We start from the raw sequence: 20,903 nt of genomic DNA, 5'->3' as shown, positions 1-20,903 counted from the left end.
CACCAAGAAAGGGTAAAATACTTGTTTTTAATGCTAGCCATCTGGCGAAATCCAACCAAAAATTCAGGTCACAAAACTGAAAAAAAAATGTGCTCTTTTCTGTATTAATACTTGGTAACGACAGAATTTTGGTCTTACATTTGTATTTTAGATTCAATGGGGCAAGGCATGCAATTTGCAGGCATTTAAAAAAGTTTGTTACCTCTCTATGGTCAGAAGTCTGAAAATAGTAATTACATCAAATGATCAGCAATAAGTCAAAACACTGAAAATTAAGACCCTATTCAAGTGATACACATTTAGAAGTAGAATTTTAAAGTCAGTACCTGAAGGGTTGTGATATTGACCTGCTGTGCAGCTTCATGTCTTGCAGCCTAAAGAAACAAAAGCAGCAATCTTTATCCAAGGATAAAACACCTTTCCCCTCTGCCAAATCTTATCTGTGTCTCTCAGGTTGGCTTAAAATATAAAAATAAGAGTTTGAATTATTGACAATCAGTGTTTTAATTTACAGCTAAAGAACAGACAGTTACTTCAGGTTTAATTTCAAAGTTCATATTTTTACTGATTCTGAAAAACTCTTAATTTCTATAAGGAGTACTGAAAAGTAATTATAGAAAGACAACTAAGTTAGATTAAGAATATTTTGTTCAAGTTTTAAGTTTTAAAATACTAGATATAAATTTGAAAATTTTGAAGTATTTTTTACATTATCTTTTATTGCTACATAGTAAGAAGGCATCCCTAAACAGGAAGACAGAGGGCAAAAAAGGAGAGAAGATCAACAAACCAAATGTGCAACTAATAGATACATACCTGGAGAAGTTTCCACCACAGAAGGTGGTACAGGTGGTACTACTGCCTTAAACAAGAGCATGTACTTACCCACACAGATCTGATAGCATGGACTGAATTTAAAACTGCAAATTACCTCAGATTGGTATAATTACCTCAGAGCTCCAGCTGTAATGGAACAAGGCTGTCGCCGACTTTTTAAGGCATTCAGCTTATCTCCCTGTGTCATCCCATCCTGAGCTTCCACATCTTTGTCTTCACAATCATTCTGGGAAAAAAAAGTATGCAAGCAAGGGAATCTATCAACTCCTGGGGGCAGCGTAGTTTCCAAGCACTGAGTATCTCCTTCACAAAGATCAGAATCCAGAAGGCTGATCTACTGTCTTCTGCAGACATGGCACTACTCTGCATAGTTCTAGTACATTAAATGTGCCTCTGTACAAACATATTCATGTAGAGCTTTTGCAGAATCTAACCTCAGTCAGTTCATGATGCTCAAGCCTAATGCTAGCATTTATTTACTTCAAGGAAGTCTGTTGGACATCTATACACACCTGCATTATTAGTTAAAAACTTTGAATAAACAGATTTTTTGTTTCCAGGAGGGAAGCTGACTTTTTGTTTTCCTTCATTCTCAAGAAAACAAATGAAAATCCTGAGAGAATGACTTGAAATAATGCAAACCTTTTGAAGCTTGAAAAATCACCTGTAACAGTTTTAAATATTATTTGATCTTTTTTATTTTTAAGTGGATATTTGTTCTAATTATGGCCTATAAAAAAGCTAATCTGAGAAAAATCAATCTAATACTAATACAAGTCTGAAAAAACCACAAATCTAGAAGTTATCTATAGCTAGCTATTAAAAGCTCAGCTTCAGTCTGTTTGAAATTTTTCCTAATAACATTTACCTCCTTGTATTGATCCAGGTCTTGTGCTTTATTCAGACTGTCACTGATGGAAATGTCATTCAAGCCACAAAGAACTCTGTTAATGTTTCCATCAATTCCTCGCTGTTTCTGCTTGGATCGGACGAGATCCCCCTCCAGCCATAACATTGCTTGCTTCCTTCAGGATACAAAACCAAAGCCATTCTGATCAACAAATTTGCATACATATAAAAAACAGTATGAAAACATGCATACAGATTGCTAACATCAGAATCTTCTGTACATCTTCATCTCAAAAATAATTTACATGTCTATCACAAGAAATTTTAAAACCTCAATACTTAAAAACAACAACAAACAACCCTCCAGAATCACCAAATTAAGTCTGTAGTCACCACAGTACTAAAACTTCATTTTATCAAATCTTCTGGGGAAAGAGGTTAACTAAACAGGAATCTGTAACCATATTTTAAAGGCTCTTAAAATACAACTTAATAATATAAAACAGTGCTTTCATAAACATCATGTGTAGCAAAACTGATGATACGAGACTTTGCAACTCACTAGCATGAGTTTTCTGGATACAGATACTGTGCAGTGAAACTACAGCTGACCTGTGCAGTACAAGTGGATGTAGTCATCTAAAGTCCACCAGGGCTTTAATACCAACTTTTAGAAACTGAAAGACTATATCCTTCACACAGGTGGTAGAATAATAAAAATTTCTTCGCTACAATGTGCATGGGCATAACAGACTTTTTTGATGAGGCTGCATTATTCCTTGATAAGGAAGTTTGCTGGGTAGGTACCAATCATGCTAGCTCCATCCAAGAACTGAGACCCTATTACATACTCTTGAAACATTAAATTCCTACACTGAACAGAGAAAAAAAAAGTGAGGAATTAAATCAGAACACACTTTCACTGGAAACTTTTGTTTGGAAACGAAATATTATGGCAAACTGTAAGAGCTAAGGGATCTGAGCCAATTGCCTAAGCTTGCTCAATAATAAATGCAAAAGGTTAAGAACTTCAGAAAAATTTCATTACATCCCTAGTAAACATCATGAGAAGGCAGAACAAATGTGTGGGGGCTTAGAGGGAGTTCCATTTAGTCCACCTAACAGAAGTACCCTGTGTTGGGGGTTAGGTGTCCTTCTTTTAGCTACCTGTGGAATTTTTACCCATTAGTTTTGGGGAAAAAATAACTGTGGGTACTTGGTGGGTGCTTGAAGAACACAAAGAGTTCGGCTGGACCCAGGGGGGAAGGGGGCAGGAAAAGGGGAGGGTGGGGACAGTTTGGCGGCTTCTTCAGTTTCGGAGAAGGACACTGAGTGCAGAGCTGTTGTGGTGGGGAGAAGGGAATCTCGCCATCACCCAGACAGAGCTGCGGCTTCTTCTCCTTCTTCCCTCTTCGTTGGTGGCCTCGCACCCCCTGTCCTGCCGGGACGTGTGGCAGTGCCAGGCACCGCCGCGGAGCTGCTGATCCACCTCAGCCACCGGCCCTGGATCTCAGCTCATCCCTGCTGTTCCAGCTGAGTGTTCCTCAGAGCCCTGCAGGAGCACCGGCACTGACTGCCCGAGGGAGTTTGTGAAGCAAAGCCTCTCCTCCATCCCTTCCTGTCTCAGCCGAGAAGGCTGTCACGGGGTCCCTGGTTCTGTTTTCTTGCTAATGCTGTAGTTATTGTTGTTTGTTTGCTTGGTTATAAATACTAGTAAAGAACTGTTATTCCTATCCCCAGATCTCTGCCTGAGAGCCCCTTGATTTCAGAATTATAATAATTTGGAGGGAGGGGGTCTACATTTTCATTCCAAAGGAGGCTCCTGCCCTCCCTAGCAGACACCTGTCTGCCAAACCGAGACACCCTAGAAAACATGCTTGAATTTAAATATCTTTGAAATCTTTCAAGATTATTGCATACACAGTAATACACTGATCTGATACACATTTCAGTGGAAGAGTTTCTATAAAAAATGCCCCTAAACTAGTCAAAGCTCCCTTATCAAACCTCAAAGAACCGAAGAGATTAGACTTTGACACCTATTAAGCTTGGGAGATTGAAATTGCAAGAAAGATGTTTCTGAAGATGTTGTTCTACCTTTTTGTCAGATGCAACTTTGCAGCCCAGAGGGCAAGATATTTAATACTAGGAAGATGTAACTGACATTCCCAATCCCATTTTGACACCACTGGTGACATTGCTGGACTTCTGTTTGATTGTTGAAACAGGTATCTACTACCCTTAAGAAAGTAGAAAATTCTTACTGACCAACACTACAGCTCTCAGCTATGACAAACGTTGATAGATCTGAAGGACCTTTGCCTGTCTATAAAATCAAGCCAAGTATTCCTTCAGTCAAACCGAGAAAAGACGTGGGCTTTGTTTTTCCTATCTTGTAGCATAACCTACTACCTTTCTTGTAATTTTGCTCTATTGTGCAAGTCATTTTTAAGAGTGTATCATCCAAGCATCAGCACTGTCTGAAGAAGACTTATCTGGCTCCAGTGAATACCTGTAGTTTAAGAAAACTTGTAGTCTGCAGTATTTTGAATAATAGCAAGCCACCTCTCAAACAGAGGAGTGTCCATTTAGTTGCACTGGAAAATAAACCCCTCATTCATGCTCTATTTCTCTTGAATTACAGTAATTACAGAATTGCAGTAATGCATCTTTATCTCCAATATCCTATCAATTTTAAGATGCAAGGTCAGTGAATCTTTTACAGTATTTACACAGTACCTAGCAGAGTTTATGAATTCTTTTTCCTACTTGTAGTGGATTTTTGAAAAATGTTTTGTCCCATAAAAGTGAAAATGCCTCCAAGTAAATATCATCATGCCATCAACTCAAATATATCAGCATAACCATTACAATAGTAAACACACAACACAGAAACCACTATGACATTAAACTTTCTGTCTACATCACTGTCATTCATTTCCAGTCAGGATCAAATCTGAAGCTGTATTGAAACAATACATTTGTTTGGCAACAACTACTAGTTCCAAATGAGAAATGTTTCATACATCATCCTGAAGAATCTGATGGAGATCATAAGCTCCCTGCCAAGTACTTATTTAATCTTTAGTTACAATAAAGAAAAACCATACAAATTATACCATTTTGAGATTAATTTTAAGTGCCACAGATGATACATAAAGTATTTAAAGACTACTCTTTAAATGCTAATATTTAATAAATCCTATTTGTTGATTTAATCTTTTGTACACATCTGTCTGCTTCCAACACATTTGTCTAACTCCTAAATTCCCCACAACAGAAACATGCAGTCTTGGGGTCCTGTGTCCCTTTAAGGGAACAAAATGCACTGAACTCCAGAGAAGCTGACTGCTTCTGAGTAACTCAGATTAATCACATATTAACTAACCTTAAATATATTGAACAGGCAATAACTTACAAATGTCAGTAGACAAATTAGACCCTATAAATAGTTCAAGATGGATAGGGATGGAGAAGAGCAAAGAAAGTATATATATACATACTCTTCCAAGAAGTGCTGCTGGGGTCCTATAATGGAGCCTGGGCGACATATTCTTATCCAAGCAATGGCTTCAGCATGTGTGAACTTGTAGTGCTTCATTATGTAACAGGCAATCAGTGTTCCTGTTCTCCCCAGGCCAGCTGCAGAAACACAAGTATCAACAGCCACACATGAAGGGATGAGCATTCCAGAATTATCAAATAAAAGTATGGGATGTAAGAAAACTTCCATGCAAAGTTATTCACCATATTAGTATTTGAAGAAATAATTTCTGATTCAGTGTCCCATTTATCACATAATTCTATTTCAATGCTGTAGATATAGGGACAAATCTTTCATACTTAGGAAAAGTTCATGTTTAAAAGAACACCAGCAACAGCGATCACTTGTGGCACTTCAAAAATTCTACTCTGACCTTTGTTTAAAAAAAAGGCCAATATTTTTAAAAAAGCTGTGATCAGGCTGGAGACCAGCTTCATATTTATAGTATCAGTAAAAAAAAATCATAGCTCCTTTAAGAGGCCAGCACAAGTACCTAAAAACCATGGTGCAAACAACATCACATTTCAACAGAGAGCAACTCAGTGGGTTTTTCTTTTTGAACCAGTTTTGTTGTGAAACCAGAACATAAAACTATTCATTGCTATCTATATAAACAGCAATGACTGTTGACCAATGTGTAATTTTAGACATCAATAGCGTAAAATAATTTAACCCACTGCCCAACAAATCCTAAACAAATCCTGTTTTTAAGGGGAAAACAGAGACATATAAAAATTAGCTTTTACTAACAGTGAAATCTCAAAATACAGAGTGAGAATTAATCTCTTTCTAGCTTTGTGTGCCATCTACTAGTAAATTGCTTCCCCATTTAAATCTTATTTCCCACAAATACAGTATTTGTAATTTACAGTCTCACAGTAGCCTACTATTCTTTATACACCAACAATAATCCAAATGGAAACTCTCCAAAGTAGCCAGACATCTCTGCTGACAATTTTATACACAACTACAAGCTCTTCACATTTAACCAGTAACTAACTGACTTTTTTGAAAGTTAAGATTTACGTATGATGAAGGTAGAAGTTCACACATAGTGAAGTCCCATAACTGTAGCTTGGCTGACAAGCTCTAAAGACTCATTTAAAAGGTGAAGTATCGATTTCAGTTCTTTCCTCCAACATTCTGCTAATGTACAAACTTTCAATTACAGCCCTTTGCAATTAACTGTTCTATCTCATCTGAGACTAGCAGTTTCTAGTGTAATAGCTGTGCCCAGGATACCTCTGCAATATAACTCTGCTTAAGTAAAGACTGACTTAACTGTTATTAAACACTGCAGAGGATTATTTAGGTTGGTGTAAAAACTAAAAAGAACAAGATTGTTGATTTGCTTACTAAATATTCAGACAAAAGACCAAAAATACTTCAGTGTAGAAAGCACATCTCTAACTCATCACCAAGTATGCAATCCTTTAGCAGCTAAGCCTAACAACCTCCTGCTAATCAATAACTTATACTCTTATTTAGCCAATTAGCAGATGCCCAGCTTATCAATGCCAGAACTTCTGGGTTCTAGCAACAACTTGTTGGAAAATAAATCTGTTTAACTTTGATATGCACATTTATTGTTCATGGGAAAATTATGAATAGTATTATTCTTGCTTCTGATCAGGCAAGACAGTCTCCACAATGTCCTTACACAACTCTAAACATAAATCAAGCTGAACCCTTAAAGGCCTTTGTAAATCTCTCTCTTGACTAAGCATGTTTTGTGCATTTTCTGGCTGGTTTGCTGAATTAGGCTGGTTTGAAATGCTGGCATCACAATAACTCACATCAACTTGAAATGTAGAATTCATACTCCACAGAAAAATGCAGAACAGTCAAAAAGCACAAAGAAAACCTTTTAGTGTTTTGCATTTCCTAGCTAATTATCATAATGCTGTGAAAGCATAATGCAAAAAAGAAACCAGCATCAACTAAATCTTGAGTTTTCAAGTCACATTAAAAAAACCCACAGAACAATGAACAACAGATTGTCAGTTCCTGCAAGTAACAGTGTAGGATGTAAGGGCTTCATATCCACAGGAAAATAACAAATATTTGGCATATATTTAGTCAAGAACCATAAAGCATTATTACTCTCACAATCTGAAAGTGTTCTTTAATGTTGTATTTCTGGGATAAACTCTATGTATTTATACTTATTTTGAATTTCAGTCTGAGAAATGAATAGGTGCACGTACCTTTACAATGTACTGCAATGGCACCATCAGCATTTTCACAGATGTTCAGGAACCTCTGGACTATACTGTCACTTGGTGTGCTGCCATCGATGAAGAATAGATCATAATGCTCAAAACCAGCATCAGTAAAGCGTTTTGCCTCATAAATTTTTTTGTTTAGTCTTATGATTGATGTGACATTATGCTTCTTGAAATAGGGAAAGTAGGCTTCAGGTGCATGAAGAGGATAACCTATAAAAAAATAAAGCCACAATCATTTAAGGTTTCATGTAGGTTCATGAAGTTCAAAATCCCACTAATCAAAAACTTTTTTGAATTATAAACACGCTAATACTAAAAATGCTTTAATACTTTATTCAGAATAGGCATGTTAAATATTATTAAAAATTGTCCAAAAAATGCTTATTAAAACCACTTTTATATAGAAAGAATTAGGAGTTAAAAAGTTAAAAGAGGGTCTATATGAAACACTATACTGTCTCCCATTAAGCCCCCATTCTTCTCTGCAAGGGGTATTTTTACATAAAGCTGGGGACATGTATGAAATCAGTGTTCCAGAACAGCTGTTTATCTAGAGTCAAGCTGCAAATCAAAGAATAAAAGCATGCTTGAAGAGGAAACACAGCTTATAAGGAAAATAGATGGCTCATCTATATTATGGGCAAGAGAGACAAAGGATAAACTGCAGTACCAAAAATATTCCTGTCCTACTAGGAAGTAAGAGAGCTTTACTGCCTTGATTCTCAGTGGAGAGACAGAAGGATCCTCTAGATGAAGATGGGGGACAGGGAGGCAGGTCAACGACCAACCACAAGACAGCTGTTCAGGACAAGTCGTATACGGATAAGTAAATGCAATTCAAGCCACAACATAAGGAGAAAAACGTACTTGCAATCACCTGGGAGAGGGTTATTTACAGTTTTGTAACTGGATTTTGAGTGTGTTAATTTAATCATTTTCACGATTTTCATAACATATACATGTTATAAATAAAATACAGGTTTTCCAAATTCCATGGAGAAATTTAAATAAATTTAGAAAAAAATTCTGCAAGAAAGGGCTGCTACAATGATTGGGGAAGAAATCCAAACCAAAATATTTTCTTTCTGGATTTTGTTTACATTTTCAGTGGACACTATGTAACTGGCAGCATTTCAGTCATAAAAGAAACATGAGAGAACAAAGAACAGCATGGGGAGGGTAGATATTCAGAAAATATGCTCACATAAATGAAAGGACATGGCACAAATAATATAGTCAAATTCAGAAAAAAACTGATGATAGAATTTTCCTTTTAGCTGGACCAAATCTCTACTTTCCCTCTGTCAGTCAAACAGTCAAGTTTCTCTTGTTTTCATTCCACTAGAATCACATTCCCTAGGTTCTTCACATCACCCCAGGTATCTTCAGTAGGAAAGGCAAGCTTCTTTTAAAGGTCTTTCCTGGTCTGTGTTACAAAACCCTTAAAACAGTCTTCTGTGTTTAATGCAACTCACCTTTAATTCTGCACACTTACTGCATCAAGTGTCAGGTTCCCTGAGAATAGTAAGCGACCTGAGTCTCTCAGGCACTTTGTCACAGGATGAAAAGTCGCTGACTGTTAGAAGAATTGAAATTCTTCTGGCAAAGAATTCCAAAACATTTTGAATTAAATTGTTTGAGCATATATAAAATGCTCACTGGATAACTATTTCTGAAGATTAAAACTGACTTATAACCCTCTATTAATCTGCTCATTTGCTGTGATGCTAGACATGCTGGAAAAATAAGATCATAGCACTGCATTATACATCATACCATTTTCAAGTTTGCTTTTTGGGTGTGGTCCACTAAAAGCCAAAAATTTTCCTGGAATAATCCAGTTGAAGTCACCATTTTCCACTCTCTACAAAAATTTCAGAAGAGAAAAACATTTTAGTATCTGTATATACAAGGTAAAAATAATTACTCAAGATTTAATTTCACTCTTTACTATGTTCTTGTTGTATTAAAACAAAACACTTGAAATGTAATTAACTAGCTTTACTATATGGCACAAATTAATCATAAGCTGCTTCTCAGATCTATCTTAACAAAATTAAATGTAAAGAAAATTTGCTTAAGTTTTCCAATAAAAGCAGAAAGATCCTTTATGTAAGGTATTTCTTCTTGAGAGGGTTCAGTGTTTCAGGACACCTATTAATACCACTGACAAACACCAACATTCTTCTATATTTTAATCAAAGTTATGGAAAAGTGCTTCCTTGTGAGGCACTACCTAAAAAACCCAATTCACAGAAAACAAATTAAAAACCAATTAGCCTTCAAAACAATTACCCTTTGCCTGTAGAAACTGAAATTTACATATTGGCATAAGCTCTGATGAACCAGTAATCACAGAAGAAAAGTGTAAATTAAATAAAGAGACTAGATTTTAATAAAACTTTCAAACTATGACATTTTACATTTCTTGCTCACTTTTAAATGAAAACCTAAAAAGGCTCTTCAAATTCTGTCACTGCTGAAAATGAAAGCTTCTTTGGAAATATGTAACATGAACTGTAGTTCTAAACTGCCTTCTTTTCTTTCTTTAATTGAAGACTGCTCATTCCTCATTTGGCAATGCAGTTATTCTCAGCATGACTTTTAAGGACATGGCACTTGGTTCAGCTGCATTATTAAGCTTGTGTTTTTAGCTCTCAGCTCATGAGAACATCCTAATGAGTGAAAGGTTCTGATAATGGACATCACTGTAATCAATTCAGCAACTGTTTGCTTAGCTGAGCCCATTAGGCTCGCTCCCAATGTCCCTGCACAATGGAAACTCCTGGAAGTTGCCCAGGTTGCATAAGGACTAGAGAACCAACCTCAGTGCCAAGCCAGGACCCGTGCCCCCCACTGGTATCACACACTGACATCTCAGCACCACAGCACCTCCACTCCCTTTAGGGAAGAAGTACTGTTCAGTAAGCTAAAAATATTTTTGTATTTGTATCACCAGTTTTAGTTGTGGATTAAGTTCCTTACAGTTACAGGAGTCATGGTGAATAATTTCAATTTTTATCAATATGAACTACAGGATTCTCTGTCTATGTGTGTGTGTATATATATTCTCAACACTACATGCAAACATCATTATTACTAAAAAAACCCAACCAGTAATTTACTTTCAGTCCAACAAAAGGGGAATTAGCTGCCTTGATAACATAGTAAGATGAAAGAACTGCAAACATGAAATAAAATTTCCTTTCAGCCTGCTCCATTTAAGTCGTATGCAACTTTTGTCAATATAACCACACATCTGAAGACCTAACATAGCAAAAACCTGTAACATTTAAAGTTTTTGAAATACAGCACGGGACATAACTATACACAAAGCTGACCACGATGTGTGAAAAAAAAGAAGACATACCAAAAAATGGACAAAAAATTAAAGATGATTCCAAATTCTTGCTTCTTAAACTCAGCAAACAGCATACTATAAACGTCATTCACATGTATGTACTTTTCACATTCTAAAATAATGTTAAGCCTTAAACAAGATAATGGGATAGCTTTAGTCAATTATTTTAGGACTCTTTTTTAAGCAGACTAATGCCTACTATACGTACAGAATTCCAAACTACCATTTGTTTATAGTTTTCCTTTTTGTACAGTCAACCAGAAAGCAAAAAGCAGCCATTTCATATTTTAAATTTCAGTTCTGTTCATTTAATTCTGCAAAGAGTATACCAATTTTTTTAACCTAATCATTATGGAACATTGCAGGATACAGAAATCCTTCTACAAATGCTTTCAAGTTTAGGGAAATAGGGAGATTTGTGGTACAGACTGCCTACTGCAGACATCTATTGTATAGATGTGCTGTCAATTAACTTTTCCCACTGTTTATTCCACTTCTGACTTCTCTTTCTTGAACTTTAATGAAAAATTTCAGTATGTACCTGAAATACATACAGCTACAGGAAATGCTTTTAAAATGGTTATTTTCAAACTTAGCAACTTTACTCTCATTACTTCCAAGTTTTCTGAAAATTGCAATAGAGGGGAAAAATATGGGAAGAATACTGGCTACAGTAAAGCAACTCAAGTTTAAAAAGAGATTTAAATTTATATTCAAATATTTAGTACACCTCTAGTTTATAAATCTTTCTCCTTAGCCAATACAACTGCAGGAATTTATAGGTGTTCCAAAGATAATGTCCAATAAACTAAATGATTGTCACTGATTCAGTAAAAACCCTTTCCCTTCCTTTAGGTGAGATGTGGTATACAAAGACCATGCAACTCTTTTGGACCAGATGCATGTACACCTTCTGTGCCTGAGAGTTCCTCTGCACACAGCCCAGTCCACAGGTACAGCATGGCATATTTTTAAAGCTCCTCTAAAGCAATGTAGCTTGAGACAACTTTCTACTACCAGCAGATAAAGTTGTGCATGTTACAGAATCCTAGAAGCATTGAGAGCCAACCAGAGTATCTACGCCTAGGTTGTAATAAAGCTGGCAGAACAGTACATGACACCTGTTAGCTTTCTGAGACTTCATTAGGGAAATATTCTAGCTGTACTTCCTTTATTAGGACTCCACATAATGCATCCTTACTAAAAAAAAACCCTCAAGATGTGCATAATCTATGTAACTATAAAAAATTCATCATATATTTGGGACAAATAGGAATGGAAGACAGAGCTAACAAGTGCTGGAAGAAAACATATTTTGTGGGTCAGCTGAGAAACCTTGGATTGTGTCCTGGGAGAAGGTTGGGAAAGCATGAGAGAGGTCCCAGAAGCCAGAAGGGCTACAAGAAAACATTAGATTTATGATATGATGCACTGAAATTGCAAAGATAGTAATCCTGCATGTTCTTCACCAAGAGCAGATAGGTTTCCATGTACATACCTTACATATGAACACTGGGTTTTATTTGAATTAAAACGTGTTTCCAGTATGTTTTAAGTTAGGGGATACTGTATACTCTTATTTTAGGTAACTCAAACACATTCAATGCATTATTAAATGTACAAACCTCATAGTGTTCATATTCATCCACATCAAATGTCTTAAAGTCAAAAAATCCATGCTGCAAGGCCTAAAAGGCAACAAGGTGTCAGTTTACACTGAAATACAATATACAATCTAATTTTATAATATTTTTTTGAGCAAAACTAGATCCCTAAATGTTTGTGGTTGTGGTTTATTGAAGCATTTACATTAAGACAACATTACATTTTGCACAGATTAACAACACAGACAACAAAAACTCCAACAATGTCACTGAAACATGTTAGGCTCAGTATTTCCCCTCCAAAGACATGAGGATGGGACACAAAGTTGTTGCATATCACTTAAATCGTGATTCTCCACACCCCACCATGAGGGTCTTTTTTTTCTGTAAGGCAGATGACAAGTTAAAAAGCAATTCCCTTTTTGTCATGCACTTATTTAATGATTCCTATGCCAAACATATTTTCATGCAGCTGGACATAACAAAACATTGAACACTCGAGAGTTTTTTTATTTTCTGCACTTAGTATGATATTCTGGTTATACCATCATAATACCTAGGCAAAACAGCATATACAAAATGCAGTGCCATGTATAATCTCTATTTTATTATTTCTTTTAATACACATTTCACAGGTATAATAAAGCCCACTAGACTACATTAAACAGTATTTATTACAGGACTGAAAGAAGTTTTGTATTTGATTACTGTATTATTATTAATTATGTCACTTCTGTACTGAAGATTTGTATATAATAACCATATTGAACCATATTCAATTCTATGAATATGAAATTCATAGCCAAAATTTATTCCAAATGGGTGGAAGACATTTCTGCAGCATGTATTTATACTGAACCTATTGCATTTTGAGAAATACAAGTATTGCACAAAATTCTGGAATTAAGGTGTGATAAGAACACATCACTTATCTATGATTTAAAACCAATTATCATCAGACTGCCATTATTTGCTACATACAGAGCACCTTTTTAGGACAAATGAAAAATAGCTTTGTTATAGACAAGATAATTTTTTATCTTGTTCAGTGACTGTTATGAAACCTAAGATACTGAGAGGTTTGTCTGAACAGCTGATTTTGAAAAATGTATTTCATTGAAACATGGTTGGATGGCTGCACTCTGGAACTTGCAGGTCCCCTGAATTACATGTATATGATATACACACATACAAACACCAAATTTATCCAGGTAAATTAAGACTACTTTCAATTAAGGCATACATTTTCTGCCCAAAGTGTTTTAATCTCTGTAAGTGAACTAGACAAAAATTCAATAATAAATTATATGAGAACAAAGGAGGAAAAACTGATTCTCACCGTCCTTTTGATGTATTAGCTGCAGATAAATTACAGTGACTGCACTGACTACTTCAGATCTTCAGGATCCGTAGAATGCCTCACAAATTACAGTCTTTCTGGTAAATGACAGCTCCTTTCCCACCCCCACAGAACTAAAAATATTAAGCTTGATCTCTCTTTTTCCAATTTTTAAAAAATACTTGTTTTGCCATGCTTTTAAGAATTACAGGTGGTCTATAAAGCGTCTGTACAGAATTGTTCCTATAACTTGCTCCCTTAATCAAGGCCAATGGGAAATGAACAAAATTTAAATGTCACCAATTAGGAAATTTAAAAAAAAAAATTTAAAAAATCCCCAAACTGGAATTTAGTAATTCAGGACTACTTAAAATGACACATCAAACGACTAGTAAAGACACATTAGTTTTCACTGGTGTTAAACAGTATTGAAAAGATCAAACACTGAACCAAGTGTTTTGGGGAAAGCTGGGGCCAAGTACCTGCAAAAACAGTTCTGATTAAATCACAGTGTACTTAGGTATCTGCTTCAGTTGACTCCATCAACCTGTCATTCCCTCTCATCAATGGTTATAAATGATCAGATTTAAATAATGTATATAAATACATAAATTCATCTATCTATATAGATATATATATGCATACACACACTATATATATGTGTATCTTAAATATCTATACATACACCATATACATATATAAAAATATATATAATATATATATATAAATCAGATATAAAGGATCAGATTTTTATATATATATGTATATATATATCTAAAAATCAGATATAAAGGATCAGATTTAAATGCAGCCCTAGCACAGTGTCTTGCATTAAGAGCTGTCCCCAGCCAGGCCTGGTGCATTCCAATTCATGAGGTGAAGTTCAAAAAGCTGTCAAAGGCCAGGCTAGACAGGTCAAAGTGCAACCTTCCTCAGCCCTCAGTACTCAAACACAGGCCTCAGTAACTTAGGCTTCACCACTACTCATTCACAGAGTCTGCTCTGAAACCATGTTTTATAACCTATTTTATATTAATATATATATTTATATGCTCTTTTAACAGTATTTTTCTTCATGTTTTAAAAATGAATTTAAACCTGTTTTGCAAGGAAAAAATGTTGTTACCTTATTTACTCCCTGTAAACAGTCCAAGATCGTAAGATTGTATGTGCAGCTCCCAAATGAAGCGTCCCTATAGATTTAATACAGATGAATTTAATATACACAGAATTATTTTAAGAACTAGGGGAAAAGCAAAACACAACAAAATACATTCAAGCTATTTAATCCCCTTTGAGAACTCTGAATTAAAGCTCAAAGACATCTTTTTAGAAGCTTGTTCAAGCTAAAGTACTCCCCTGCCCAAGATGTAGCTCAGACTAAATGCAGTTAGATACTGCAAGCTACTTTAGGTGCATATTTTACATCAGGTAACTACATGCTCTTTACAAAATTATTTATGCTATCCTAGAACATGAAGGTTTGCATTGTCTCTGGATTGTGTAAAGATAATAGCAATTAAAGTACAGTTTGCTTTAACCATTATTCAAGTCTTAATTGAGTGACACTAACAGGCAGGCAAATAGGACTACCAGCTTGGAATTAATTTACAGGCTTTCATTTTGATGCCCCATTACAGATATGATTAAAAGTTATACCAATATAATTAACTTTAAAACTACTTAACCTTAGTTTACCACGTGAAAATTACAACTTGTATGTAAAAGCCGAAGTGAGATTCACCATCAAACACACACCACCAAAAAAAAGCATTGTGGAAAAATGAAGAAGTACTTTTTGAAGTGTGCTTCAGATCACTCCGATTTTAACAAAACTCTGCCTGAGCAGATTATTTCCTTACCACTCTTTAAGGAAATCTTTTATAGCTGTTCTCTTAGCTACCTTAGAGTCTTAAGAACTGCAACTTATCAGAACAGTAAAATTTTATGTTCAGACAGATACATATATAATCTCTAATTTATTCAAAATTTCAATTTCATTGAAAACTTTCCTTTTTTGATAAAACTTGCTATAAGTAGTATGAAGTTTTTCATATGCTCCTTCAGTTCTCAAGTACTTTAAGAGAAGAAAATTCACCCCTATTCTTTAAGAGCAGAAAAAGTTTAGCAGTTTTGAGCACGCAGTGCTTGTAGAAAATGATTTTAAGAAAATTAAAAGCTACTGCTTTGGGAGTGTCATATTGCAGACAGGCCAATCTAAAAATGCTTTCAAATTATTACATTATTAAAACACTCTTAACCATAATGTTTTCGAATGGAAACTTTGAAATGTGTATGAATCTTCCCTTTTCAAATCCAACAGAGTTCTAAAAATGAGAAGCCACAAAGCATTTTCATTACATGGAATAAGCAGAACATATCAAAATTTAATATATGAATTTTGCAGACAATACATTTTTGACTGATAATAGATTAGCATTAATATTTTGAATATCACATGATAACAGATCATTTTAGCACAAAATTATTTTAGCAAACAAAAATGTCTTTTGAGCAAAAAAATTAAGGGCCCCAATGGGAGCACATACATAGCAGAAAGGGTTTAAAATCTGTACCAGTTTTCTGGAGGGGCTGATAAAAATAAAATCCAAACAAATGGAAACCACAAAATTATATGTATAGAGAAATATGAACAGAAGATATGGTCACAGAAGACAGGTTCTATTTTATATCTTATTTTATCATAAGAAGAATAACTTCTATTTTATCTGTATATATAATTACTTCTTTGGCTGATAAGGCATCTGATAGTGCTGGACATAAAAACTATGCTGGGGGAAAAGAAACATATAATCCCTAATCTATTAATAAGGAATACTATGAAAGCGGGAGGGAGGATGGTGACCCAGATGTACAATTCCAAGTGTACAATATTCTCAGCTACAGTTCCTACAGCCAGCTGTTACCAGTGACCTGCACACAGATGCTGGCAGCTAACACAAATTGCCTCCAGCGTCCTTGTCTCAAACGTCTCATTTCTGCCGATGTGCACCTGACTAAAGTAGGTTGCTGATCGTGTTTCATTACAGTATTCTTCCAGTTTTTTATGCCCAAATGAATCGCCAGCTTACTTTTCAAACAGTGACAGAACTCCATTCACTTTCAAAATGAGAAAAAATATAAGTATTTCTAAGAGATACAGATTCACTATGAATCTGAGCTGGCATTACAGAGCTGCATATCCCACATCCGATTTCACAGTTGTTGTAGCTGACCTCATTACTGCATAATGCTTTCCCTTTCCCCAAACCTCTAAATACTGTCAATAACAGAACAGTTTGTTTCCCCAGCATTTGCCAATAAAGAAACAACCCCCAGAAGCTATAAACCAAAATCCATCTTTGAAATTCACATCATTATTTAGAGACTGAACATAATAATATTAAAATATATTTGTTTTTTCATCAATACAGAGTAGTTTGAGGTTAAAAATCTGAAACTGCTTCTCAGTAGGTAACTGGTATTCATGACAATTTGAAATGGTGTTAGCACCGCTTTTTAAATGGAAGTGAGAAGATACAGTACAAGATCTTCAAGAGACTAGAGCGTCACCAAGTGACAGCAAATCAGCCAAAAATAAGACAAAAGTGTCTCAAAGACAGTAGTGCCTTATCCTGCCAAGTTATCTTTAGCTTTTCTATTATAAAAACAAAACAAACAAATTTCCATGAATTTTATAAGAGAAGTGATCTGATTTTTCTCCACCCCTGAACTGTATTTGCTGAAGCTGTCTTCAAATGAAGTACCAGCTGAAGACCTAAGCCGATTAGGGCTTTTTGAGGTCACCAAGCTACATGAAAGTAGATCAGTTTCCCAGTGATCACTTCATGTAAATCCACCCCAGTACTGCACAAAGAATCTGACAGCCTACAGCTTTTCCCTATCAAAGCTGTCTATTTTTTTCTTTTCAAATAGAGGACTCTTCAGGTATCAAATTAACAAACTTGTTAAACAGTCCAGTTGTAACACTGAACTGATCATTGCTCACTAATAAACTCTTGAACAGTTTAATTCAAACAGAGATGACCTATACCACAGAAGTTATGTAATATGTAAGTTCCAGGCTGCAAGAATAAACTCAAGTCAATAAATACTGAACAGCAATAACTAGTATCTCCACATTATTTCCTTCATAGACCTTAGAACATAAGGAAAGAGGTAAGGCATTTGGGATATGCTTTTAATTGTACATAGGAGTTATTTTAGTCCTTTTCAAGGCACTAAAGGTGTGCAAAGAGTGCAAACTTCCTCATAGCACCAACTTCTTTCCTCATAGTACAGTCTGATGCCAAGCAGACACAGTACCTAAGGCAGAGCTACTGCTTCCAGCACAGGTTCAATTGCCTGAGGCTCTGTACTATGCTACATTTTGCAACAGAGAGGGTCCAAATGTCTTGGAACATGGTGGAGGGAGGGGGAAATATCTCAAAGGCCTTGAAAAAGCAGGGGGGATGAATAAATTACTGCTTTCCCATTTCCAGCTAATCTAGATGGTCCCACTGCAGACCCTCATCAGATCTAGCCCTTCTCTCAGCACCAGTAATTCTTGAAGTTTTTGTATATACCCATCTCTACCTATAAATTCAACACCCAAATAGCCCCTCCCTATCAGACTTCCCATTTCTCATCTAGCTTCTTATCTTATCACAATCCTTCTGTTTATTTCCTCACTGCTCTTTGTCTCCCCTCCAGTACAGCCAGATTACACACCCATCTTCCCCAGCAGGACAAGCTACACTGCAGATAACAGAATCTGCTTAGGCTCTAATCCAGAGCCACGACCTGAGGTAGTCAAAAGCAGAGCCAAAAGAAACATAAATGCTTTCCAGCCCCACACCATACAAAAAAGAATGCTCAAGAAATCAGGATGTTTAATTCTTCTAGCAAAAGCTGCTAACACTGTGTTCCTTCTAGAGACAGCAAGGCCTAAGAAGAATGTCTCCCTCTAATGTTGCCAAAGCTTTGAGTTAAAAAACCTCAAATGAAGCAACAAAAGCCCTAACATTTACCAGATCCCATCCCACAGCAGACAAAATCTACCACTAAAACACTGTAATTGTCAAAAGCTTTAGTTGCAGACAATCATTTCTTTCACAGCAACCTGGGGCTTAAAACACATGGAAAAAGACTGCAAACTAATGTTTCAGAATATCCTACTCTATGAATTTATTGCTGTCTTCTCCTGAAGCTGACAAATGCAATTAAGCAATTATTCTTTTGTAGGCATTTTTCCAACGCAGACAGCAAAACCCGAGTAGTCCCTTGGCTGGACTTTGCCTTCTTCAATGTTTTTGCATAGCATACTCTTCCCAGCGAAACGCAAAAAGCTTTTTTTTATGTTATATGAAATTCTCCCCAGAAAGTCTTGCTGTTTCTTCTATTTTTTTGATCCCTCCTTTCACGATTCTAGAGTAGCTAACTATTCTATTGTGGAATCAAATTTCATTAATCCAAACACACAAGGATTACATATGAATAATCAATTAACACTTAACAGGAAATTGTTTTGTGTCATTAAATTTTTTACCGTGGTTCCAATCAGCCTCACAAGAAATCAGAGGCAATTACTTTCATTAGCCCTTACCAGTCAAGCAAAAAGAGCATTTTCTTATCATTGCTACTACAATCAATATCAGTATTATAAGGAATTAATTGCAAAGCAAGAATCTATAGTCTTTGATTGCAGCAAACAGGGTGCTGTAAGACTGTTCTGCAAACACACTATTCCTCACAAGTTTTCCTACAATTTTGGGATATGACAACTAAGTTTCTTCACTTTGTCAAAACCTCTTTTCTACCCACCTATATTTGCACCTTGGCAGGGGTGAGAAAAACAAAGACATTCAATTTACTACAATTTCAAACAGCAGATTACTTTAATTGGTCAACATGGGGTGTGATCAGAGGTATCTCCCAGGATCCTGAGGGAACTGGCTGGTGTTGTTCTAAGGCCATTCTTCACCATATTTGAAATGTCACAGCAAACAGGCCCAGTCCTCAGTGACTGGAAAAAGGGAAACATCACTCCTATTTTTAAAAAGGGTAGAAAGGGAGAGCCAAAGAACTGCAGGCTGGTGAGCACCACCTCTGTACCTGGGAAGATCATGGAGCAGATCCTCATGGAAGTAATGCTAAGGCACATGCAAGACATTGTTTAATGTAGATCGTGACCCCTGTACCTTACACAGAATTTGGAGATGTTAAAAAACACTGACATGCTTAAAGTAACTGGTACTTTTAATGCATTGTACCAAGTATCTTTTATAATTAGCTGAAAAAAAATATGGATACCAGTAGCTCAGTAAACTTCTTGGGCTCTGGAGAGGTATCAATGACCAGGTCAGTGTACAAATTCTCTGCCAATAAAAGCCAATACTGATTTAATACCTTTTTTTAAAATGTACCTGATGGTTTAAGATTTCATAGTCAAACTAGTCTTGACATAAAAAAAATCTACCACCCCAACAGTTTATACTGCATCTGGCTTCTGTGCAAAGTATGAAAAGAGACAATCTGATCTTCATTTGCTGAGTGGCTGAAGAATCAGAGGAATTTGATATAGACAAGGTAGGTCTACATTTACAAATGCATTGGCTGACAGTGAACACTACTTGCAAAATGCTGATTCCCCTAAAAGAGAGGATATTGACCTTCCTGAAGTTGACTTTTATTGCCAGTGTTTGCATAAGAATAACATAAGGTATTCTCATTCACAAAGCATAAGGGCATTTTATAGCCCACACGTGAAAAATATTTGGAAGTCTCTATTAGATAAGCATGATAGCTAAAATTCCTTAGATTCAAGCCTCAATGTGACCTTAAGAGAATAAAGACACATTGATAGAAACTATGATTCAGTGAAAACATTCCATGACCTTAGCATCAGTACCCGTTCTGTAAAATAGAGAGAATATAACAGCATAAAACCCCCTTCAATCCTGTAAGCCTCACTAGCTAAGGACTAGGTAATTTCAAATATTTTAATGACTTCCAAATAGCAGAACAAGATACATTATGAAGAAAAGGTTTAAGTACTAATCACAAACAAACTAAGAACTATTTTCACAACCTGACAGTTTGGTAGACTGAGTTTTAAGTAAGACTTATATCAATCTAAATG

General features: G+C 35.7%; 1 protein-coding gene across 3 annotated transcripts in view; it reads right to left on the bottom strand.

Annotated features, from left to right (window-relative positions):
- Positions 1 to 20,903, bottom strand: part of CDC14A (cell division cycle 14A) — a 53,913-nt gene that overhangs the window by 12,125 nt on the left and 20,885 nt on the right. For 2 of the 3 annotated variants that reach the window (XM_058842787.1, XM_058842785.1), the window contains exons 6-13: positions 14,889 to 14,955; positions 12,445 to 12,507; positions 9,235 to 9,322; positions 7,438 to 7,668; positions 5,190 to 5,328; positions 1,706 to 1,862; positions 951 to 1,063; positions 327 to 374 (exon numbers count right to left, since the gene is read on the bottom strand). In XM_058842787.1, the coding sequence (XP_058698770.1) occupies positions 327 to 374; positions 951 to 1,063; positions 1,706 to 1,862; positions 5,190 to 5,328; positions 7,438 to 7,668; positions 9,235 to 9,322; positions 12,445 to 12,507; positions 14,889 to 14,955 (906 nt within the window). The remainder of the gene's footprint in view (positions 1 to 326; positions 375 to 950; positions 1,064 to 1,705; positions 1,863 to 5,189; positions 5,329 to 7,437; positions 7,669 to 9,234; positions 9,323 to 12,444; positions 12,508 to 14,888; positions 14,956 to 20,903) is intronic. The other variant, XM_058842786.1, reaches the window with a different exon arrangement.

The sequence above is a fragment of the Poecile atricapillus genome, chromosome 7, assembly GCF_030490865.1.
Source record: "Poecile atricapillus isolate bPoeAtr1 chromosome 7, bPoeAtr1.hap1, whole genome shotgun sequence".
Taxonomy (NCBI): Eukaryota; Metazoa; Chordata; class Aves; order Passeriformes; family Paridae; genus Poecile; species Poecile atricapillus.
The sequence above is the reverse complement of the archived record's forward strand: the minus strand, read 5'-3'. Positions and strand labels throughout refer to the sequence as shown.